The sequence below is a fragment of the Planococcus citri genome, chromosome 3 (genome assembly GCF_950023065.1).
Source record: "Planococcus citri chromosome 3, ihPlaCitr1.1, whole genome shotgun sequence".
NCBI lineage: Eukaryota > Metazoa > Arthropoda > Insecta > Hemiptera > Pseudococcidae > Planococcus > Planococcus citri.
In genome coordinates this window covers 25442766-25468585 of record NC_088679.1, presented here as the reverse complement: position 1 = coordinate 25468585, position 25820 = coordinate 25442766, and the positions used below count along the sequence as shown (strand labels likewise).

The 25820-nt window shown below is 34.2% G+C and overlaps 1 protein-coding gene across 1 annotated transcript in view; it reads left to right on the top strand.

Moving 5' to 3' along the window:
* The window catches only part of LOC135841414 (mitochondrial protein C2orf69 homolog), a 60568-nt gene that overhangs the window by 10586 nt on the left and 24162 nt on the right, over positions 1-25820 (top strand). Inside the window, exon 2 of the mRNA XM_065358358.1 lies at positions 146-325. Within this exon, the coding sequence (XP_065214430.1) occupies positions 179-325 (147 nt within the window). The 5' untranslated portion in view covers positions 146-178. The remainder of the gene's footprint in view (positions 1-145; positions 326-25820) is intronic.

Here is a 25820-nt window from a genome sequence, read left to right as displayed (position 1 = left end):
TGTTGCTCATTTTCAGTATTATTAATTACTTTTTTTTTCCGTTCAAAATGTATTTCTATGCGGAATGTGATCAAATTAGACTAATACCAAAAGTCGATTCTTCTTCGTGTTTTTTTACATCGAAATTAATTTTTTTTTTGCGCAGACCCACGTCGTCAAACATAATGTTATTTAATTAATGGCGCTTCAAGGCTGCAACAGGTTAATTACTGTACCATTCATACTGTTGAACGCTACGAGCCGCCACCAACATGTGCTATTCGTTCGCAAAAAAATACCATCCGACAACAATGAACTGGTTGTATTCTTCGGCGGTGATATACAGGTAATAATTTTCACCATTTAATACCTTAGCGTTAAACTGCTGTACTTATTATGTATTATGCTCTTTTAACTGATGTTAGAATACTTATCTATGTATAGTGGTGGTTGGTGGTACTCGTACTTGAGGTGACTATACTCGTACTTCACCGTAGGATTTTTTTTTCTTTAACTTCTTTTTTCCCGCATTCTGTACAAAGAAAAGTATATCTATGGTAAAATATAGTAGACGAGTAGAGGTTACGAGTAAAGAATGGTAAGTCAAAGTCACGTCTTTGATCTTTAATTTGACACCAACCAGAAAGTAAAACTTCGTGAATCAGCCTGTTACCGCGTCCCCGGTACATGACTATGGTATAACTTCCCGAGTAGATACAAATTGTAAACATTTTTCTTCTCTGTTCAAGTCAGCTTGGTTTGCTGTGCGAGTGAAATAACGGTATAGAGATAGAGAATAGGAAATCTGTTGTTTTGAAAATCTTTTCTTCGTAATGGTGAATTTTTCTTATGTAATAATGTTCGTGTTACTTGAGTTGTTTCTTGAGTGTGATAGGATTTGGGAGGATTGATACAGTTTACTAGAAGTAGGTAACTGTTATGCAACAATTTTACAATTTTTTGAGATTATGTATTTTTTTTTTTTTTTAAATTTAAAAAATAATACGAGTACTTGGCAAAACTTTCGATGGTGTTCAAATAAGTTAGGGTGGATCCAAAGACCTATTTTGTAGGCAGCTGTAGCCTACGACTATATAATAACCAATTCACCTTCGCGACCACTTTTGTAAGTTCAAATTTATTTATCAAGACTAGAAAATTCGACTTGTCACATCATGAAGGATATTCTTATACTTTGATTTGAGTTCTTCTTCTTAAATTCAATTTTTCAACAATTTTTGAATATTCGAGAAATCAACTTGAGATTTAGAAATTCCAAAAATTGAGCCTTGAAAGCTTTTAATTTTTGATATTCGACTTGAGATTGAGAAATTCCAGGAATTGAGCCTTTGAAAGCTTCTAATTTTTTGATATTTAACTACCATTTAAAATTTTTAAAAATATTTCTGTATTTTGAAGTTTCATTTAGCATTTTGGTTCCCTACTCTTTCTTCCCATGCCCCCTTCCCCTTTCCACAAAAAAGGTTCAAACCACTTTTGTCATTGCCTCCGACCTCGATTTCACCAAATTTGAATATTATTCATTAGCCAAATTGAAATTTTCAAAACCTACCTACCAAATTTGAAAGACTGAACTATAGTATGGTGATGGTGCTCCGTCGCTGCTACAAATTTTTTGAAGTTTCATTTCCAAAAAAAAGTTTTGAAATTGTGCTTCAGGTGCTCTAAAATTTTCTCGAAGTGATTTCTTCAAGATTTCACCCTCATAAAATTTTTAAAAAATCAGTCTTGATGAAAGCTGTGCATTCTAAATTAAAAACTGAAAAAAAAACTGGATGGGCGAATTATTTTTTGGAGGAGAAGGGGAGAGGTGTCTATTTATACCATGACCAGGGGTGCTTAAATGCAAAATCCATCTCAATTTTCATTTTTTTTTTTTTTTTTTTTTAATGAAAAGACAGAGTCAGCATTGATGCACTTACTTACGAAATAAACTCTCATAGTGTTTTTTTACTTCTCCTTTCTCCCTCCCCTCCCCACATCACTTCCACGAAATATGTACCAAGATTTTGAACATTGTTGCAAAAAAAAAATTATGGAAATTAAACAAAAATTGAGTTATAAAATGATTCAACTTAAGAAGATTTTTGAAAGAATTTTAGTTAATAGGTAAATTATTTTTATCCCATAACACCAATATCGACAGTTTTCGTATTCTCCTCTTACCCTTCTTTAGTTCTTTCAGATTTAAGTGTACGAAAGATTCAATTCAATTTATTTTGTCAGTTGTACTTCAAAAAAAAATAAATAAAATTCTTAATAATTAGGTGATGAAGGTGAGTAGAACATTTTTTTAGGAAAAAAATTCGTATAAAATTGAGTTTTACATCTAAAGATTTTTTCAAAAAGTATTTTTTTCAAACGTTGGAATAAAATTGCAGTTTTGATATTTTCAGTATTTACGAGAAGAGGCGAAGTCTGGTGTTGACCAAAAGGTCTCGAAGTTTTACTACCTGATTCTAAGGTTATTATTTTCACAAAATTTCCTTGCTAAATTTCATTAAATTTTGAAAAAAAAAGTATTCGATCGGCCCTATAAAAAAATGTGACTGGATCAATTTTGGAGGTTTTTTACGGTTATTTTTCACTCTTTTCTGGACTAATTAATATTTTATCGAAAAAATGTGACGCAAGGGATGGTACTTATCTTTACAGTTTTTTAGAACATGTGTCTGATATGCATTTAGGAGAAGTTCTGCAAATTTTTGAAATTTCAACTGGGCTAATTAAATTTTTTCGTGACTTTAAAACTTTTTTTTCGTTTTTCAACATACTTCAAATGTTTTTGTATAGTGTTAATGATCCTAGAATTTTCTACAAAATTCAAATTTCAACGTTACTTGCAAAACTTTTTAAACACGACGAAAATTTAAAAATGAATGTTTATGAAAATATTTCGATCAAAATTGTTCCAATGTCTGTTTATATTTCAACTGTTTGGAATCATTTTGTGCTATTTTTCACCTTGAAAATTCAGTCCTAAAGTGCTGAAAAGTGACATTTTTATAAATGAAAGAAAACTCACTTTTACATAAAATACATTACGTTTTATTAGCATTCAAAATTGAACTTTTGAACTTTACCCCAATAATAATAATTTTTTTTCTTTACAATATTTATTTTTGCTTCTAACATGAAAGATTATTTTACAAAGTTGACACACATTTGAAAACTTCAAAGGTACACTGCAGTAAAATCATCGTGTTATAAACGCTAAGGGAGTATGGTACATAATACATATCTACATAGCACATACGTTCATGGACATTAGACTTTTCGGAGACTTTGCTTCTAATCTGCCGAGGGTTCCTGGTCCTGTTCTTTGGGCACCTGCGCTTTATTCGCTTCCGCATTCTTCTTTTCAGATTTGAATGATAAATCTACATTTTTAATTATGCCTATCAAACTTTTCACTTTACCATTTTCCATACTAGCGACGTAGATATCCCATACTAGATTCGAAAAGGATTTCTTCTGAAAACTTTTTCCCAAGGCGATTTTGTTACTACCGTAAGTACATTCGAGAGATGGAACTGGTTGCTTATAGGGGAAGCACATATAAGTAATGGGTATATAAAATGTATTAAGACCCCAAGTAGTAACTTGGTTATAAAGCTCAGCTCGGTCATTAGCGTATTTGGGGTCAGTTTTAATGAAGGCGCATGTACAAAGCATTTTAGTTTCTTCTTTGGTAAGGTGAGAGAATTCTTCCTTTGATCCATAGAATGCACGATTGACTGAAATTTTCGAGAAAATTATTTGGTTAATTTTTGTTACAATTATTGTTGATAGGCTACTTACAAGTTACAATTAATTAGGTACATAGGTATGTTAAACAGGACTCCAAGAAGATTTATAATGAGTAAAGAAACACTATGGATTATGGAATAATAAATTAATGCACATTGTTTCGTTCACTTGGTTTCAGTTTTTTCTTTTACAGAGGATAAATTGCAAAGAGGTTATAGGACATTTGTTTTTTGTTTTTTTGCTTCATGTTTCCTGTATAATATTGATCAATTTTTTTCTTAAAAATATGACATTTTTTCTGCACATTGAAGTTGAAGTTGATTTTGACTATATAATTTTTGCTGAAAAATGAAAATGGTATGAACAGCACAGAAGTAGTAAAAGTAGACCAAAAATTGATAAAAAATAGAAATAAATTATCCATCACTGACATCAATTTACTACTCGCTGATAAAGTGTGCAGCAAAACTAAAACATATCGTAAGTAGTTTTTCAAAAAATTTCAATGTTGGAGAAAAGAAGTGTTATAAATTTGGCTTCATTTCATGAGTGGTCATCTGGACCCAATTTTTGAGTCGTGGGAGAGTCGAGGTGCAGGGATTTTCCAATCAAATCATTTTAAATATCAATTCACATACTTAAGTAACATATTTACATAAATATGCACTAGAATATGAAGAGTGATTTTTTGAAGATTTATAAAGTCATTTTTCATAAGCTCGACACAAGATTGATTAGAAAAAAGTGTCAATAGAAAGTACTTGAAATCATCAACACAGATATTGAGTTGATTTTGCATCTAATCACAAAAAAGTGTTGAAAAATCAACTGATAAACTACACATACTCTTTAAATTATTGACAAAAAATATATGTGGCGATGTCTCAACAATTGAAATATGCTCGACAGTAAATTTAGCTCGATTTTAATTTTTTTTAACAATAATGTTCGATAATAGGTAGGTATATTTTATGGCGAAAAAAATGATGAAAAGGAAATTTATTGGTTTAAATTAGACTTGAAATTTGAGCCAACTCGACCCTATTTTTTTTCAAATTGTGTCGAGGTGGTTTGTCGGATCTGCTTCGTTTTACTGGAATAATCATTGTAATACTAGATACCTACGACTATTTTTCCTCTCAAAAGATTTGGGCTAATTCCAAATTCAAGTGAACAGATGACATTTTTTTTTCTTTTCGCTGATGTGTTGAATGATATATATTGTATGTACAATTTTTGTTCAATATGTAAATTAGCAAATATCTGTACGCATAAAATAAAGGTAGATAATATACTTACGGTATCCAAATTCCCCATTCACTTTGGAATTTTTTTATTATCGTGTCCTCATCTCCTGGTTGATACGTTGACTCCTCGCATGTTTTTGAATTGGCAATCGAATGATAATTGAGCCAGCAAAAAATGAAAATTAAAATCGATTCGGGTTTCATTTTTTCAAAAATTTACTCTAATAAATTTGAATTGCTTGGAAAACCTGGTAAGAAAAAAATCGTTTCTTGTTAGCTAAACCACGACTACCAGCCGGTTGTCTAAGAACCCTCATTTTTATTTACAAATAGTATTCCGTCTGCCCATCTTCGGCATATCAAGTTAAACGGTAGCGAAAGCTTGATTGCAAATTTTCGGCAATTAATCCTTTGAAAATTATGTAGGTAAGGTACGCGAAGAAATTACAAAATACACTCATCATTAGTCTAGTAGGTATTACATGTAAAGTGTAATAATTTTCCGAATAAATATACTTAGACTTACCTGGGTAATAGACAAGTGTTCCTGTTCAATTTCCCCATGTACAAGTACGAGTAATTTACATAAATGACAAGTTAACAGTTTACAAGAAGGTTGTGAACAGACGATTTCTAGTTGTTTACCGTAGGTGGGCCATTCTTTTGCCAACGTTCGAAAATCAAAAGGTGGTATGTGAAAGAAATCAACATATGGAATTTATCTATCGATACTTTGTGAAATTAGTAGAAAAAATTATGAAAATGGATTACCAAGAGTAAATATCTACCTAATACATCGTTAAATTTTGTCCTTTTGCTATTGATCCGTTGGAAAAATCCGTCGATTTCGCATGGAATTATCCAAATGCTAATAGTGAAGTGACAAGGTGGCTGAGTCTACTTATACTTAATGTCTATAGTTGTAGACAGAGGATGGTTGATTACAAGTTTTCAGCAATTTTCAAGTTGTTTTTTTTTTATGTTATGAGGGTATGGCTCGAAAGAAGGGCATTAATCATACACTCTTTTTTCGAAGACTCCATTCTATAAATCGAATTCTCATACATGATTTTTAAAACGATTTCCCAATTTTGAGTGGAAGCTCTTCAAAATCCTTTGTGTCGATTTTTGGACGAAATTTAATGACTTTCTCACAGGTTTTCGATCTTTTTCTTTACAAATAATTTTCATTTCAGCGAACTCAGTTGTCCCTCAATTTTTATAGCGCTTCAATCTTTTTTATTCAGGGTGACTCGGGGGAAGGGGGTGAAATTAGATTACATCTCGATTTCCAAATTGAATAGGTACATTTTCATGCAATTTCGATTGAATCTCTTCCGATTTTGAAGAAAAAAAATCGTTGGAGAGTTCTGACCAAATATAGTAAGTATAGAAACCAAAATTTTGAGTTGAAAATTCTCCAAAAAAATTTTAGCACCAGAAATGTCCTGGAAAAAAGATAAGAGCCCTGCAGAGGGTGAAATTTTTGAAAAAATTGTGGTGTTTTGGGCTATTTTTTCCAAAACAGGTTGATAGGGGCCAGCGCGAAAAAAAACTATTAGTCGGGAAGCCCGCATAAGGATCACCTGCGGCTGCACCCCCTGCCGATCCTCCAAGGCAACTTTTTTCTTAAAGGGAGAGTCCTAAGGAACATTTCTAGCTCTTGTCCTCAAAAAAAAGTGGCCCTACTTACAAAATGGCGGCCATTTTTATTGACAGGTCAGCCGAAAGTCGCAGATTTTGCGTTCCAAAATAGGACTTGCACGAAATTTTTTAAACGGTACGAACGTAGATCGAAAGATCAGGAAAAAATTCATTTACCTGTCAAAATTTCAAGTGCTAAAGCGCCTTTTTCGATTTTTGGTGAATTTTTGAAAATCAAATTTAGGCCAAAAATGAGGGAAAAAAATCAAAATTTTACCAAATTGACCAAGAAAGCTGAAATTTGGGATATACCCTATTTTCGACATGCCAAATCGATTGGAAACTGTTTCAAACCGTTTTGAGCAGTTCTGGAGCCTCCAGCAGATTTTTAGAACTCGAAATTCCCACAAAATTTCATCAAATGGAGTTGGATAACCCGAAATTTACTCTGCAAAATAATTTCAATACGCTACGAAGTCAACTGCGGGGGGATTTCAAGTCGTTTTGGAGCCTCCAGCGACTTTTTGAAAATTACTGGAGCCTACAGTAGATTTTTGAAACTTGAAACTTGTCCAACATTTCATAAAACTGAGATGGAAAGTCAAAATATTTACTTAGCACTCCAAGTTTGATACCTTCTGAAGACGACTTCAAGTGGATTAAAGTCATTTCGGAGCCTCCGCCGACTTTTTGAAAATTACTGGAGTCTCCAGTACATTTTTGGAACTTGAAACTTCTCCAAAATTTCATAAAAATGGAGCTGGAAAGCCAAAATTTATTCTGCAAACTAATTTCAATACGCTACGAAATCGACTGCAGGTGTATTTTAAGTCGTTTTTGACCCCCAAGCAACTTTTTGAAAATTACTGGAGCCTACAGTAGATTTTTGAAACTCGAAATTTCCCAAAAATTTCATCAAAATGGGAATGGAAAGCCAAAATTCATTCTGCAAACTAATTTTGATATGCTACGAAGCGCCTGTAGGTGGATTTCAATTCGTTTTGGGGCATCCAGCGACTTTTTGAAAATTACTGGAGCCTCCAGTAGATTTTTGAAACTTGAAATTTCCCAAAAATTTCATCAAATGGAGGTGGAAATTCGAAATTCATTCTGCAAACTAATTTCAATACGCTACGAGATGCGAAGTAAACTATTAGTCGATTTCAAGTCGTTTTGGAGCCTCCAGCGACTTTTTGAAAGGTTGTATGGCATTTTTTGGAAAATTGAAATTTAAAAAGTAGCTAGAAGCTTCAAAACTATTTGAAACCACCATGTAGTCGACTTCATGTTGTATTGAAATTAGTTGGCGAAGTAAATTTCGGCTTTTTATCTCCGTTTCATGAAATTTTGGAGAAGTTTCAAGTTTCAAAAATCTACTGGAGACTCCAGTAATTTTAAAAAAGTTGCTGGAGGGTCCAAAACGACTTAAAATACACCTGCAGTCGACCTCGTAGATATTGAAATTAGTTTTCAGAGTAAATTTCGGCTTTCTATCTTCGTTTGATAAAATTTAGGAGAAGTTTCAAATTTCAAAAATCTACTGGAGACTCCAGTAATTTTCAGAAAGTCGCTGGAGGGTCCAAAGCGACTTAAAATACACCTGCAGTCGACCTCGTAGCATATTGAAATTAGTTTGCAGAGTATATTTCGGATTTCTAACTACGTTTGATGAAATTTTGTGGGAATTTCGAGTTTCAAAAATCTGCTGGTGGCTCCAGAACTGCATAAAACTGGTTGAAACAGTTTCCAATCGGTTTGGCATGTCGAAAATAGGGTATATCCCAAATTTCAGCTTTCTTGGTCAATTTGGTAAAATTTTGATTTTTTCCTCTCATTTTTGGCCTAAATTTGATTTTCGAAAATTCACCAAAAATCGAAAAAGGCGATTTAGCACTTGAAATTTTAACAGGTGATGAATTTTTGCCTGATCTTTCGATCTACGTTCGTACCGTTTAAAAAATTTCATGCAAGTCCTATTTTGGAACACAAAATCTGCGATTCCGGCTGACCTGTCGATCAAGATGGCCGCCATTTTGTAAGTAGGGCCACTTTTTTTTTGATGACAAGAGCTAGAAATGATCCTCAGAACTCTCCCTTTAAGAACAAAGTTGCCCCGGATGATCAGCAGGGGGCGCAGGTGATCCTCATGCGGGCCCCCGACTATATTGTTTCGAAATGCCACTCTCTTTAAGGGCCCATATTTCTTCTCTTATAAGTAAGTACATATGTACCTAGTAAAAGTACTACCGTGACTATAATTTTTCTGGATGATTTTCAATTCAAAATGAAAGTATTTTCTGAGCTTGGTTAAAATTTCCCATCGTTTTTTTTTTGTTTTACGATCCACCCTCATAATTATCTATCAAAATCATTACCATGATACGTAAAATGGCACACAATGCAAACAACTGTTAGTTAACTCTCCATTTAACGAGTAAAAAATTGCAAGTTGAAAGCTGCTCTATAAAAAAAAAAGCGTACATAAGGGTGTTTCTCTTTCTTATATACCATGAACTCAATAGTTTCAACCCTTTTGCTTCTCTGCGTTTCCCTCGTTTCGAACAATCTCGTATTACTTACTTCTTAAAAACGGATAAAATAAATTATTCGGGCGAATTTTACCCTTTCGATCCCTCGCCATTGTAACGTTTTAACGGCGACTTTCGATGTTTCGGTGAATAATTGGTTTTATATTTTCGCACATTCGAGTAACACGACGAGCAGACGCTGATATTCTTCGTACGTATACCATACCCTTCCATCGTCTATTAAAGGGTTGTACTGCGGGCCATTACTAGTTGATTTAATGCAATACGATTACCTGGGGAAAAATTACAGAGATAGTTACCCCTGTACTTTCCTCGGGGACCTGTTATATCGCTGGACAGTCTTTTATTCGTCTTTTATATCAAATAGAGGGACGTGGCTTGGGAAATCCAACTTCCTTTTTACTTCCGTTTGAAAAATGAATTGCTCGAATTTCTGTGGCTCGGCTGCAGTTAGTTATCGATATCGAGTAAAATTCCACATGGTATGATGGGCATCGACCTAATTTTTTTTTCAAAAATTGTCAACAAGACGAGCAAAATAAATGGGGAAAAAATGCATAATGAAAATATCACTCGGATTTCCATCGATATATCTAAATAATTGACGTGAAATCTCATCAAAATACTACACTTTTAATTATTTTAAAGCCCTTCGGTGTAGTATATTGGTCGATTTACGATATGAAAATGGAAAAAACACGTCGCACAAATAGCGCCAATCGTCGAGACAGCAGACACATTATAGTATAATTCTCACGTGAAACAAAACTTTTTACCGGAGTGGCAATTTAACGCAATTAAAAGCGACGATATGGAGTTTTAAAAAGCACATTATAACGTTTTTATACTTGAATTTCATATATAAAAAAAATACAACCCCCCGACGCAATCGTACACGGCATACTCATTAATCTTTCGCAGATTGTCATGATATATATATTTTTCTAAATTATACACGAGAGCTTACGTAGGTAAAACATAAAAGAAATTATTGACTTATCGCCAAATTAAAAGTGTTGGAAGTATAGGAAACATTGGTAAAGAGGGGCAGGCCGGAGGTAGGAAGGGTACAAACGAAATGTGTAATTTTTCAAAACTTGCATAGGTATAAATTTACATAGAAAAAAGGGAAAAAATATGGGCGTGCTTGACGTCGTAAATATCGGTGCACAAAGTTTATTTCTAACACTTTTTTTTTCCTTTACACACTAAAGAGGGAAAAAAATATTTCATCAATCGAAACGCTCGCTCTTTTTCATGCAAATGGAATTATTTGAAGAATTTTCACTTGTTATACTATACTATATGTAATCGCGGAGAATATAAAAATGGTAAAATATTCGCACTCGTGTTTTGTGTATTGTTTCGCAGAGCAGAATACATAAAACAAATTTTCAGCCATTTTTTTCCCCCTGTATGCTTTTGCAACTTGTGTATGTATTTTTGAAAAAGCCCCGAAGAAAAATTTCATTTTGACCCGATGCCAATCTGATAATCCTCGCCTTTAGTTGCATATGTGCTTTTACTCATCGTATAAATGTATATATCTGTGGTGCATATAGGTGGTTTTTTTATACGCTTCGTAACACGTTAAAAAGGGTAGGTATATAGCGTATAAATTTCTTGGATGAAAAGTAAAATCTCGAAAGTTGCTTTTGCAGCGACGACGTTATACGTTCAAAATAGCATATAAATTATCAAAATGTTACGTGTTGTGTACACCCTGAGCCAAGGCAACCCTATTCCCATTATTTTTGACAAGGTTTCGACTTTGAAAAATAACACGCACGGTATATTTGCAAACGCGAAATCCGAATAAAGTTCATTTCACTCGTTGTCATTCAAAATTACCAACACACCAAGGATTTACTCGAGGTATAAAGCGAACGTTCTGTAGGGGCCGGTGAGTTTATTTATTAAGTGCTTAAAATCGTACCTATGTGAATAACTGAATATAGTTCAGTCTGTGCAGATATTTTACACAGATTGCGAGTAAAATAATTGATATCATCAGAAGAGTTGGTTGTCTTGTGCCTGGTGCTGGTTTTTACTTGTATAGTATATAAATTTGCGGTCAAAGTCAAATCCCATTCTAACAAGTTCATCTTTCTTCGAGAGAACATCTGAACAAAAATTAATTGAAATAGTGAATGAAAATAATGAAGCAGCGAGTCTCGACTGCAATTGTGTTGTATGCGATGTCGTCGACGTGTGCTCATCTCATATTTACTATCTAAACTCGACTATGCTAAAAATCTCGTATTCATTCGTGTTCGTAGCAACGACGACGACGACATCAGCTATATAGCATCATCCAAAGTCACTTTTAATTTGCAGGATTAATATTTTAATTGTGTGATTCCGTTTTTACTGAAACATCTGCTAATGTGTAGGAATGCGTGGAATTAATTTCGAAAGATTAATGAGTTTTTCATTATTTCAAAACAGGAACTGGCTACCGTGACATGTTTTTTTTTTCGTTCGCTCTCTTCCTCTCTCTTTCATTCAACGCCTTTCTGAATGTTTGAATTTTTTCATTCATTAATTCGGTGGCTGAAATACGACGAGAGATGAATTTTAAACGTAATTATTTTGCGTTGATGGGTGGGAAGGGCGCAGGTGTTGGATTTAGGGTGAGGTGAAGAGTAGATAGTTATGTTTGTGTTGACGAATTTTACTCCCTGTCAGGTGTAGAAGATGATCTTCGACTTTGAGGGTGGGGGGGGGTTAGTTTTTGAGTTTTTTTTATGAGATGGAGCAAAATTTGTTTTTTTTGTGGTTGAAGAAATGTTTTATTTTTATTTTATGCTGGCATGATGAGCGAGTATTAGTAAGGTAAAATCTTTGAGTGCTTTATAGTTCATTTACCTGGAGTTGGGATTGATTAAATTGATAAAATTCGACAAATTTTTTTTGCGGGGGGAAGGGAGAAAAGAGAGGGATTTTACAACATGGCATATAAAATAGTCAGAATTGTACATTTTCAATCTCTCAGAGTTAATTTTGTAGGTCTATTTCTTAAAATTTTATCCTATATGATTCGGATGGAAATTTAAGATGAAAAAAACTAATTGTCGAATAAAAACTTCTCCTCTCCCGGCTCCCCTCTATTTCTTGGAATTTAATTCTCAAGCTTTCAGACATTCTGGAGCCTCCAGATGCTCGAGCATGTTTTTATGAGCCTGATTTGTTAGAGCATTTTTTCACATATTCTATCTATAAGAAGAAAAAACATATTTAGGCTTTTTTGAGAGAATTTTTCACATTTTTGGGAATATTTCACCCGATTTCAAATTCAAATTCAAATAATTTATTGCTGTAAGAGACCGCAAGCGGCATTTACAAGTCATGTTACAATATATATTATTACATGGTATTGCCTATTGAGCTACTCTACAACATTAAAAATACAATAAAATGAAAAGGATAGAAACAAAACAATAAGATAGGTAAAGTAATACATACATATACTTAACTAATTAAATAGGGTTAGAGTTTAGGAACTCATCTACATCATAAAATGACCTTTTTAGTAGCCATTTATGAAGAGCTTTTTTAAATAGCTTTGTATTATGAATATCTCTGATTTGTGTAGGGAGACTATTAAAGATTTTGACTGCCATAGTATCTATTCCTTCCCTGTTCACTTTAGTACTCATTTGATCAGCAAAGATTGAGTTTACCCCTCTAGTATTATAAGTGTGGGTCAGTACTGAAGGCTGAATAATATTTTTTTTTATCATTAGTGATACCTGTAGTATATATAGAGATGGTGTTGTAACAATTTTTTCATCAATGAAGGTTTGTCTACAGGATTGGGTAGGGGCTAAATTGAACATTGTCCTAATAATTCTTTTTTGGATAAGGAATATCCTATCTAGAAGGGTTTTGTTTCCTCCCCAGAATGCAAGTCCATATGACATATTAGAGTAAAACAATCCATAGTAGGCTACTTTTAGTGTGGGTATGGATGCTGTTTTCTTCAATTGATATAGAAGGTAGTTTGTTTGAAAGCTTATTTACATGGTTAGTCCACTTCAAGTTAGTTTCTACAGTAATGCCCAAGAATTTTGCAGTTTCCCGGAATTCTGGTAAAAGGGAATTTCTAGAATTGTCCAAAGTGTGCTGTATGCCAGAGATGAAGGGGACTACTACAGTTTTCTTTAAGTTCAAGGCCATTTTATTCATTTCGAACCATGAGGTGAGATCAGTTAGTGCCTCTTTAAGGATAGAGATTTGGTTATTTTTATCTACTTTCAGGAGAACAGTGGAATCATCTGCAAATAACGTTGAAGGGTAAGAGATACAATTGGGTAGATCATTTATGTATGTTATGAAAAAGAATGGACCTAATATCGTTCCTTGGGGAACACCCTGTTTAGTTTCCAACTCATCTGAATAAATAACTCCATTATCATCATTAATTTCAACTATTTGTAACCTATTAGCCAAGAAAGATTTTATCCATGAGAGTGCTACTCCCCTAATGCCATACCTCTCCAGCTTTCCAATTAAGATATCATGTACAACACGATCAAAGGCTTTAGACAAGTCGCAAAAGAGGGCCATTATCTGCTCATGATTATTGATTGAATGCAATACTTGATGAATCACATTATAAATGGCATCCATAGTGTTCATATGTTTTCTGAAACCATATTGAGATGGATTAAAAATTTGGTTTTTTTCAAAGAATTCTAGCAACCTAGAGTACATGAGTTTCTCAAATATTTTAGAAAATACAGGTGAGATAGAGATTGGCCGGTAATTACTAGGATTAAGGGAATCTCCACTCTTAAATATTGGTTTTACGAGTGAGATTTTCAATTCAACTTTTGGTAGGTACCTACTATGTTTGGATCATTTTTCATTTTTTTTCTAGAAATTTTTTAAAAAGAAAATTAAAGGAAAAATAAAGGAAAAGCTTAGATACGAAAAATGAAATTTTCACGAATTTAAAAAACTCCCCCAAGCATAAACATTTCCAAAGACGAAGGAGTTCTCGAGTATTTTAAAGCGCACACTTTAAGTTTTTTGGAGAAAGAGTCCAGCCCTGAAATCATAATGGTTTGTTTTGTTCAGAAAACCAAAAAAAACAACAACAACACCCACATACAGGCTGATTCGATTAAGAAGTCACAAAAAAATCATTCAATCAAGTTGAGTTTTGTAATTTTTGCTCTAAATATCTCTAAAGCAGTAAAACTAATTTCCAAATCATTCAGCTTGATTTTTGATTTTTTTTCTAAGTAGTAGGTACCTAATTTATTTCAAGATTTCCTACTTTTGTTCTTGGTAGATAGATATTTGACAGGTAGCAGTGAAAACCAGAGTATAAAATAATTCCAAAAAAGTGGATCAAATTTTGAGATGCCAAAGATTTTTTAATTTTTTTGGTGAATTTTTCAAAAATGGTAGGTACAAATAGTCGTCCATTGGAGAATAAATTTCTAGATGAAAATGTGAAAAAAAGACCTTTAAACTAAAATCAACCCCCTCTCCTCCCATCGATTGTGACCATTTTATAATCTGGAGCTTCCAGTAAAATGTTGAATCTCCAGCAGTTCCAAAAAATATAAACATAGAAACTTTGGCTGTTTAAAATTTAATCCTGTCATATTTGAATAGATTCGGATGCCTATTAAGTTGACCTTTTTTTCGTCTCCTCTCCCCCCCTCCCCCAAAAAATATTTATATACATCAACCAGATGCAATTTTTGACCTAAATTTCAAGTGCAAAATGTGATTCTTGAATTTTCAGTGAATTTTCAAACATTTATTTAAGGGTCAAAGTTTTATGGAAAAATTCAATTTGATACCTACGTAAAATTGCCCTACAAAGCTGGAATTTCGTTAACACTTTGTATACCTTATTTTTGATCTTTGAAATCTATTGACGTAATTTTAAGCCTTTAATGAGACTTCAGCAAATTTTTCGATTTTATTTTTGTTGAAAAGATACTGGACTTGATTTTGGTTTTTTTATTGTCATTTTTTCCAAAACAAGAAAATTTAAAAATGTGCTGGAGAATGTGGAAAATGTTCAAAGCCATCACTGGTGTGGGAAATCAGAAATAGAACAGCAGCTTTTTTGGGTTTCAACTCGAGAGAATGGTCGACTTGAATTTTCAGAGAAATTCGCCAAAAAACGAAAAATGAAATTTCCTGAATTTTTACTCGATGATGCATGTTAAAAAAAAAAAAAAAAAAAAAGTATCTAGAAGGATTTTTACTAAGCTCAGTGGTCAGTGGATACCTTCAATTTGAGTTGAAAGTCACTCAGAAAAAATTTTGATCCGAGGTCGTCCCTATTCTTAGGGTAGATATGGGTCCTCAAAGAGAAGGAACAAAAGTCACTCTTTGAAGATCTACGAGTAATTTTAGGATGTAGAGGAAATTTTGAGAGTATTTTTTCCAAATATTTCAATTGTTTTTTCAATTTATACTTTTTAATCCTTTGCTTTAGATTTGTACGATTGTAATTCATCTGTCTTATTATACGAGTAATTATCGATCAGAACGTTGAACTTAAGATAGAATGGAGGCTTCAGATCGAATCGATTGAGATAGGGGTAGATTTTGAAAGGTAGACGTAGTTTTAAGGTTTGTTACAAAGTTGGAGAATTCGGATTTTTTTGAGATTTTTCAACTTGTCAGCTGGTGTTTGCGATTCACTTGTCGTAATCGATTCGGAATACCGAACTTATGATAGGATTAAATTTTCAGCGGTCGAAGTTGATTACAACGCCTTCCGGAGCGATTTGAAATTGCTGGAAAAAATTCCATGTTTCCTGGAGGCTCCAGATCGGCTCACAAATAGTGGAAATCAATTTGAGGGGGTTGAGTTTAGGAGCTAGTCTAAGTTTTGAATAATTTGTTACAGGATTGGCCATTTTGGATTTTTTAAAAAATATTAGAGATTTTTTAATTTGTAAAAAAAAAAAAACTTTTCAACTCGGATTTGCGATTCACCAGCCTTGATCTATTCGGAATGTAATACTTGTGATAAGATTAAATTTTTGGCTAAGTTGATTACAACGCCTTCTGGAGTAATTTGAAATTGCAGGAGGGAAATCAAATTTTGTTAGAGGCTCTAGATCGTCTGAAAAATTGTGACAATCGATTCGGGAGGTCGAATTCAGTATTTATTTAAACCAAGTTACAGGTTCTCATCTCTATTTTCACTCTTTTTGTCAAAATTTAATAACCATACCAAGAGGCTAGGTATGGAAGCACCGTTTTCAAAAATTCGCCAAAAACCTAAAAATCAACCTTGGTAGCTGAAAATTTCGTTCTGAAGTCTGGATAGTATGCTCTTTCAGTGAGCTAAATTTCAGCTCGATGGGAGTCGACGAATTGCAAAAGTTTTCTTGTTAGGCATAAGAATTATATCAAGTAGATAAGTATGCGTTGAATTTTACCATTTTCGGATCAAGTGGAATATTTGAAAGATTTTCTGGAAATATTTTCGGTGTTTCTCCCACATTGATAAATTTTTTTCTCAAGAATTTAGCTTTTCTGCATACCTACCATAACAATACAAGACACAGAGTGAAAAAACGAAAACCTTGAACTTCTGTAAATTTTCGTAGGTACCACGCATCTGTTTTTATCAACTTCGTCAATAATTTGAAAATTTGAAAATTTGAAAACTTTCTTTGTGGAAACTTTTCAAAACACCAACAGCAATTTTTTTTTAAATTCATTTTTCCTAACGCAAAAAAAAACGTTGTTATGAAAATATTTTTTCAAAGTTCTCTAATAAAAAAATATTTTTCTAAATCGAATAATATCTGAAGCATTTGCCTTTAAATAATAATAAAAAAAAACTATCCTTAGTCGTAATATAATCTATAGACCATCTCTTGAAAATAATAAAATTTCAAACCCTTTTAAAAACCTTTCGATAAGCCTCGCCTATACAGTCTGATCGTGCTGAAAGGCGTAAAAATATACCTTTTAAAACGTTTTATCTTCGACATCGAGAGAAGTAAATTCAGCGAACAAAAATACAACGATTAAGTTGATGCTCAGTTTCCGAGAGATTTAAAATTAATTAAACCCATGCGATCTATACTTACGGTTTGCGAGCAGCAGCGTACAGCGAAGCTAAAAATTGCTCGCCATTTATACAAAAGGATTCCAAAGGAAGTAGCAATTTGGAATTTAATCAAGCGTAAAAATTTGACGGATGTATTCGTATGGTATAAAATTGTATTATATACCTATTTTGTCGTGTAGTCGTATTTTTTCTTCTTCTCTTTTGCCTTATTGCCTCGTGCCATAGCTTATGATAGGAAACAAAGCCCGAAAATTGAATTTTCATACGATTCGTCGAGGAAATGAATACAAAAGAGAGAAGATCTTCGGTATATATTCTTAATGTAATTGCTCGCTGAGAGGTTTTTTTTTCTTTCTAAATAAGTATACCTATGTAGGTATAGGTGGTATATGCTACGATAAGTCTGTATTTTTTCCTTATTTATATATTTTATCGATGTTTGCAAAATTATTATATTGTGTGTACCTACCTATAGAAGAGAAGAGAAAAAACCTATTTGAGGAGATATTTTTTTTTCTTTTTGAAACCGATATAATTTGTGGCATGTTGATATTATTGATTATACGTAAAGGTATATAGAAGAGTAATATTTATTCACGTCAAAGACATGATCCAATTTAACAGAGTTTGATACAAGAAAATTGAATTTATAAGGGAAGAACTTATACATATAGAGACGTATTATACACGAGCTGTATGTATTTTGTAAAGGTAGGCACATAATAAAAAGAAAACATAAACTTTACATGCTACTTGTTAACGTTTTTACATCAAGAGTGAGTTGAGCTTTGATAGCGAGGTAAATGATAAGTCTCATTAATTTCAGCGTATTATAGACTGTATATTTACGACGTCCCCTCTGCTAGGTAGTATTTCACGCGAACGTGGCTCGAAGTCGACTCTTGGATACCTATCTAAAAATAAAACACGATAAAAAGCTACCCTTTGGTATACTATAGGAAATTCAACAGTATGTTGCATTAAAATTCATGACAATTTAGAATAACATTTAATTTACTCGCAGACGGGTCCGTCGTCGTATAATCATCGCATATGTACAAAATACATATACAAATTCCTAATACACTAGACAAAATTTTCAAAACGCCCTTTTTTTTACGTCTACGACTTTTGCAGGCAGTGGCGAAGCGGGGGCCACAGCATTGGCCGCATATGAAACAAAAAACAAAAAAAAAAAGAAATCATATACCGTTGGTGTTTTTTTTTCGCAGGCCTTTTTTTTTAATGATGTTTTACGAGCCTGTTGAATCAACTTGGCAACGTAGTGCGAATTATTACACACTTTAATGTATACAAGTCAGCCGTTTCAGTGTTTCGTAGCTTTGGCTCGTTATAATTCGGGGTCGCTGGATCGATAAACATTTCGAAAAACGGCATCTTAACTTTTAGGGTATGTGGGCAGTTTAAGTGAAACAACCCCGAATTGTACATGCGCCGTGGTACTATACGAACGAACCATAAGTTGATGGGCTGTGAGGCAGACGGTGGAACGCCGGAACGGTGAAAGGGGCCCTCGTGTACAGGTAGACGTTGTAGAGCATTTATAGGTGTGTCAAAATCGGCGAAAGAATACGACAGATTGGCATGCACGGGCTGCTGGAGTGTTTATTTTATCTTACCCTCTCGAAATTACCGGTCCAAGTTGGCTTTTTTCGCCCAGCGTGGCGGTTTTTTTTCTCTTTTTCTTTGGTCGACTGTACCATAGAACGCCGGTTGGTATTTTTTTTTTGTTGCCGGCGCGCGAGCCTTTGCAATGTATGGGTGAGATAGTTTATTAAGTATCAGGTGATTTTCGTCGAGTTTCCAATTCAAGTACTCTTTCGCGCTCCGGTGAATTTTTTTAATTGGAATTCAAACCGGAGCCGGGGTATTGTTGATTTTAACTCTTTTTTTTTATCACCCCTCTAGCTTCAGCTACTGTATCACTCTTCGTGGGCTGTGTTTCCGCATTCTTTGTTTTGTGTACATTTACGGTGTGTGGTATAAATTGCACGAGTGTATGTACATATTTTAATTGAATGCCGCCGAATATTCCACGTATACTTGTAAAACTTTCAGACTGTGATTATCGATATAGATAGAACGTTATTTACATTGGTATTATGTCGACGCGAAACTTTTATAATGATGAGTTGTTAAAAAGTTCATATTGACTCAATGTATGTATGTATAGTACTTACTATATGTATAAGAGTATACGATGAGCGAGCGACGACACGATGAGTATCTAGCTTTCAACTTCAACTTACACGTGTTTAGGATGACTCGAGTTGTCTATTATTCGCCATTGTTTTTAGCCGCATTTTCGCTACATACCATATATACCAGAATATTTAATGGCTGTTACGTTGTTTCACAACTTGATGGCTTGAAGCTGCGATGGGGAGAGGTGGGAGGTACTTGAGCCATTTCTAGCGGTATTTGTCATAAATTTTTTTGCACTTGTCTATTTTTTGTTTTGTTTTTCTGGATGATACATTGTTGAGTTTTTTTTTTTTTCATCTCCGTTAACTGAGTCTATCTCGACGAAGAAAAGACGAAAAAGTGTGCAAAACTGAAATATTAAGCGAACGGGTGGTCAAAAAGGTAGCACTTAACTAGGTAGATAAGATAAGTGAGTCGGGCGAAGACGATTTTTTCATGTTTTTAAATTGTTTATTATTCTTCAGATCCCTGTTTACTGTAGTAAAATATACCTACTTTTAAAAACATTTGGTTCAATCCTACTATCCTTACAAAAAAAAAAAAAAAAAAAAGGAAATTGGCTTCAAACGTGTAAGATTTTTATACTTTTTGAATTTGACGTTTGAATAGAAGTTTCTATATAGATAGTTCAAATATTTCCAAATTTTCTGATTTTTTTCAACTTTTTTAGTCTCTAAGACGAATTTTGAAAATTTTTGAAAATGACTCTCGTGCCATACCTATCACCAACTATGAGTTGACAAAAATTTGATTTTTAATTTTTTTTCAAATGCTTACACTCACTTATTAAAAATTAAGAAGCCTATTCCTCGTTTTCGTTTCAGCATTCAACAATAGTTTTCAACTTTTTTAAAAGGTGAATTCGTGTTTAAAAAATCATGAGAATGCCCTCAGAGTTTTTGAATATTTTTTTAGTGTCTCGTGAGTCCTTGGTGTGAGTTTTTGACTTTATTACAGGTGAATTATTATGGTGAAAAAATCACCAGAATGACCTAATGACCATAGAAATTTCTTTCAAACATCTGATGATCCCTTGATGAATCCTGGTGACTTCTGGTGTGTCACCAGAAGTCACCAAGTGAGTTTTTGAATTTTTTAAAGGTGACTTTATGAGGAAAAAATCACCAAAATATCCTTTTGAATGTAGATTATTTCCAGTGACTGGTGACTCTTTAGTGAATCCTGGTGACTTCTGGTGTCAGATTCACCAGAGATTTTTTACAGGTGAATTTATGGTGAAAAAAATCACCAGAATGTCCTCAGAGCCTTTGAAAATTTTTTTTAGTGTCTTGTGACTCATTGGTGAATCCTGGTGACTTCTGGTGACAGATTCACCAGAAGTCACCAAGCGAGTTTTTGACTTTTTTAAAGGTGACTTTATGATAAAAAAATCACCAAAATATCCTCCTGAACGTAGATTTTTTTCCAATGACTGGTGACTCTTTGGTGAATCCTGGTGACTTCTGGTGACAGATTACAGATTCACCAGAAGTCACCGTGTGAGTTTTAGTCAACATTTTTCAAAACGATAAAAAAATTATTGTTTTCAGCAGCCTGAAATGGAACCTTTGGGTTAAACATTATTTTTATTGACACATTCGAATTCAGAGGGCTTAATTATCCTTATTTTCACCCTTTTTTCACGGTGATTTATGTGAATGATCTATATTTCTTATGCCCCATACCTATTCTGCAATCTTTTGCAAAAAAATAATTATGATTTCCGAAAATTTCAAATTTTGTAAAAAGAAATTTTGAAAAATTTGATTGAGGTCGATTCCTTTTTGCCGGTTGAACCGAAATATGGCTCCCTAGAAGAGCATGTCTGTTGTCCACACCTCAGAACCAAGTTTTTAGACACTGAAACTGATGTTTCGATTCTTAGCTAATTTTTGAGGCAACCACGAGAGGCCAGACAGACAGGTCAATGACCTTAAGAAGGCAGATGGGCAGGCAGGCAGCCTTGAGAAGGTAGACAACCAGACATACGAGTCATAATGACCTTCAGAGACCAAACACGCAGACAGACGACCTAGAGAAGCCTGCCAAAAAAGTCAATGACCTTAAGAATCCACGCCAGACGTCCTTGAGAAGTCAGATGAGTGGTTCAATGACCTTAATAGGTCATACAGGCTCACAGACAACCACAAGAGGTCAGACAGATGGGTCAGTGACTTCAAGAAACTGACGGACTTGAGAGGCCGGAAAGATAGGTCAATGACCTAAAGAGCCAGACAGGAAGACAAGTGACCTTGGGAAATTCAGACAAGCATGTCAATGACTTTAAGTGTCCAGACAGCCAGACAGACGGCCTTGGGTAGCCATACTGACAGGTTAATGAACTTAAGTGCCAGGCTAGTGGTTTTGAAAAGCTAGAGAGGTGGTTCAATGACCTTAATACGCCAGACTAGCTCGCAGATTACCACGAGAGGCCAGACAAACGGGTCAATAACTTTAAGAAGCCAGGTAGGCAGATGGATGGCTTAGAGAAGCCGTACAGGTGAGTCAATGACCTTGAGTAATCACGACAGACTGCTTTGAGACGCCAGAAAGATAGTTCAATGACTTTAAGAGGCTAGACAGGCAGACATACGGGTCAATGACCTTGAGAAAACATCACAGCCGGTCTTGAGAAGCCAAACAGATAGTTCAATGACCTTAAGAGGCCAGACAGGCAGACAGACGGATTTGAGATGGCAGACAGAAGTGTCAATGACTTTGAGAAATTATGACAGAACGGTCTTGAGAAGCCACAGATAGTTCAATGACCTTAAAGAGGCCAGACAGACAGACGGTCTTGAGAAGCCAGACAGATAGTTCAATGACCTTAAGAGGCCAGACTGGCAGAAAGACGGCTTTGAGAAGCTAGACAGACGGGTCAATGACCTTAACAGGTCAGACAGACTGACAGACGAGCTGGGGAGGCTAGACAGGTAGATCAGTGATTTTCAATAGGCTAAAAACCTGTTTCGGATGATCATATCAGACCAGACTGGATCAGATCAAAATGACTCGTGTCCATACTGACACATCTGACCAGAGCCGGGCATCGGGCTGCGGAAGATTCAAACCTAGCCCAAATCAGGCTGAAGACTGCGTCCGGATGATCATTTTATTTTTTTATTTTTATTTTATTTTACAATTTAGGTCTCTCCAACAGCTAAAGCCAATTACAGGAGAGACCATTTATAATTAAAGAGACTAAGATTTGCTCCAGAGAAACAAGTTTGAGAAATACAAAAATACAAAAGCAAGCAAAAAGGAAAAAAAGCAAAAGAAATATTTTTAAATATAGTTCTCCCTATCTAGAAGAGAATGTCTGATTGTGCTTCAAGTCAATGTGACGAAAAAAGAAATCCATAATTTAATACTTTCCTTGGAGAAGAGACTTATCAATTTTTTCAGGAAATCTTTCAAAACTCTCTTATACCTACATAACTGTAAAACCAAACTCACGAGTCGATTCCAGCCATTCTTTAATTCAAATATGTAAGTAGGTATATACTTTATCTTGAGTGTTTAGCAAAGTCGTTTCTAGCATTCATACTGAAGGCCTTGGATTGGCTGGAAAATGGTCGTAATTAATTTGAGTGGTCGAATTTTAGAAAAAAGAGTCAATTTTGAGAAATTAATCCCAGGAATAAGCAAAATAGGCAATTTTTAATTTTTTTTGAAGTCGTATTAGGATTTAACCCATTAAAAATTATTTTTAACTTTTTGCCGAGAACATTTCCTAATACGTAATCACAATTATTGAGATCTTTAAAGAAAATAATGAAAATAATCTCAACTTTTCAACAGTTTTTTTTTTTTTTTTAATATTCCATTTTTAGGTACATTACATACAAAATTCACTTTTTAAAAAGATGGAAAATATTGAAAAATTGTAAATCTATCAATATTGAAAATTTATAGTATAACTTTTTTTATTAAAATTTCAGTTTTTTTGAATCCAAATCCAAAAATAATTTTTTTTTTCTCTCAAAGAAACCTTGAATTCTTTTTTCATTGAAGAAGCAATTCAAATTCAACATACAACTCGGAGACTTAAAAGAAAGGTTAAAGTACCTACACTTTGGTAATTTCATCCGATTGATGTGTTGATGTGTATTACCAAAATTACAGTATTTACATAGCCTTAATTGATTATTTGAATCAATCTAGCGCATTGATCGGTGTCAGCATGCGAGATTGAATTATATGCATTTGGAAACCGTTCGTGTTATCGAGGAGAGTTTTCACGCCGCCAATTCTATTTACCTACTCGCCTATGTAGACTGTGTAGAGGTACACCTACCAGTACCAACAAATTAATTGTATTTTTTAGTATTCGAGTGCCGAGAAACAAGAGAGAGGGATGATGCATTAATGCAGCTACATTTTACAATTTCGACACCATTTTGCTTTCTGTGATGTTATTAACGAGCAGCTTTAACGTGTCATAAAAATGATGGATGGGCTTACATTATAGATTACTGCGATTCGTGTTATTCTCGTGTTTTAAAACGGTTACAATATGCTAAAACATTGTGTCGAAGGATTAAGCTTGTTTCATTTGTGGGATTTTTGGTACCTATAGCTATGTATTAGGAATAGGTGCAAAGGTAAACGGTGTGGTCTTATTTAACTTTAGTGATTTGTGAACAAGTCGATGGTATTTCTCTTAAGTCAACGAGTTTGAAGTATAGAATATGCTAAGGGTGGGGTAAACCCTCGTATTTATTCTGTTACGTGGGTACCTGAGCATAGTAAAGGTTAAGATAACGAAATAGCTTTTGCTGTGTGTGTTTACTTTTTTTATTAGCGTCGTTTTCCTTTTTTCGATTTAATAAATTACCATTTTTTTTTCTCCTCTTGTTCGAAGAAGGGAAAATTGTACCCATAGAAAAGAAAGAAGTGGACATTTGTAACAAATGAAAGCTCGGAGTGGAATTACGTGCTGGCAGGAGTTAATCTACCGAAGGGTGTTTCGAAATAATGACTTTTAAAGTACTGGTAAAAGGTAAATGAAGACAAAAGAATGGCAAAGAGTTCGAAATATTTACTTCATTTGTTTTATATGAATATACGAATAAATGAGACGAAATTTTAAATTTTGATTAAATATGCTCAGCTTAATTAAATTTTAATTCGCGTTATTTTCGAAGCGCGTTGGAATTGTGCAGTGTTTACGTTTTTTGATACGGTTCATTGAACTTTGAATCTGTATTTAAAACGTTAAATGCGAGTTTTATTCGAGTTTCGTTGAAAAATATACACCAGTAAAATCACAATTGCATTGAGAAAATACATCCGAGCTGATAAAAATGATTGATCTGCGTAATACAAGTTTAAAACCACAGACACTGGAATAACAAGGTACTCAACTTTGGGCAGGAGAGGGAAAGAGATGATTATGAAAACACGAGCATTGCCAATTTCTCCCACGAGTGACGTTTTGAGTGTTAGAGTTGATTTTCTACTCGTGAACTCGTGAACTAGACCCTCAAGTCTGTCGACGATCGAGGAATACTGACTCGAAAAGGTGTATAGGTGTAATGGAAGATTTTCTGGTACCTATCAAAAAAAATCCTCAAAATTACCCCTCTTTCTTTTCTCTTTCCAAACCAAAAAAATTACAACACCAACAAGACTAGGGCTAGAAAACCTACAAAAATTCGTGACTTTAATCGAGCCAATTTACAGATATCATAGTTGTTATTCCTCAAACGTTGAATAAAGCTTTCGCAATCATGACTGTTTTCGTTTGAAATCTCCTTAAAAATGTTTCATCTCTTTTGTGAAATTTTACTCGAATAATTTGTGCGCGGCGTGAATTTTAAAAGGTGTATGGCGCACTTAGAATGCACGAAATCCGCGATACCGAACATTTTTACGAAACAAAAGACGCGATACATGCGAATTTTTTTGCATCCGAGCAAACCGTCGACTTCAGCAAAATACACGCCTTCCATTTAAAACAATTTTGGTCCAGGGATGAAGCGATGCGGCGAGGAGGTGCATCGTATACCTACTCGTACACCGTGTACCTACCTAACTCGAATAATGGAAAAAAATCTTTCTCGATTGTGTAGCAACGTTCACGTTCAGGTTCGGTGGAAAATAACTGCAACGGGGTCGTCGAAACTAAGTTGTCTATATTTTGAATTAAATTCAATCCGAATTGACGTATATGAATGAGTAAAAAGGGAGCAGAATTTCACTTATGTATGTACATTTCCATTCTGGTTTCGTGGCATTTATCACTCTCGGTACCTACCTACGCTAAAATGTATGAGAATATTTCAACGTTTCGGTTTGATTTTTACGCAAGATTACATTCTCTGGCTTGTTTTTACTGGA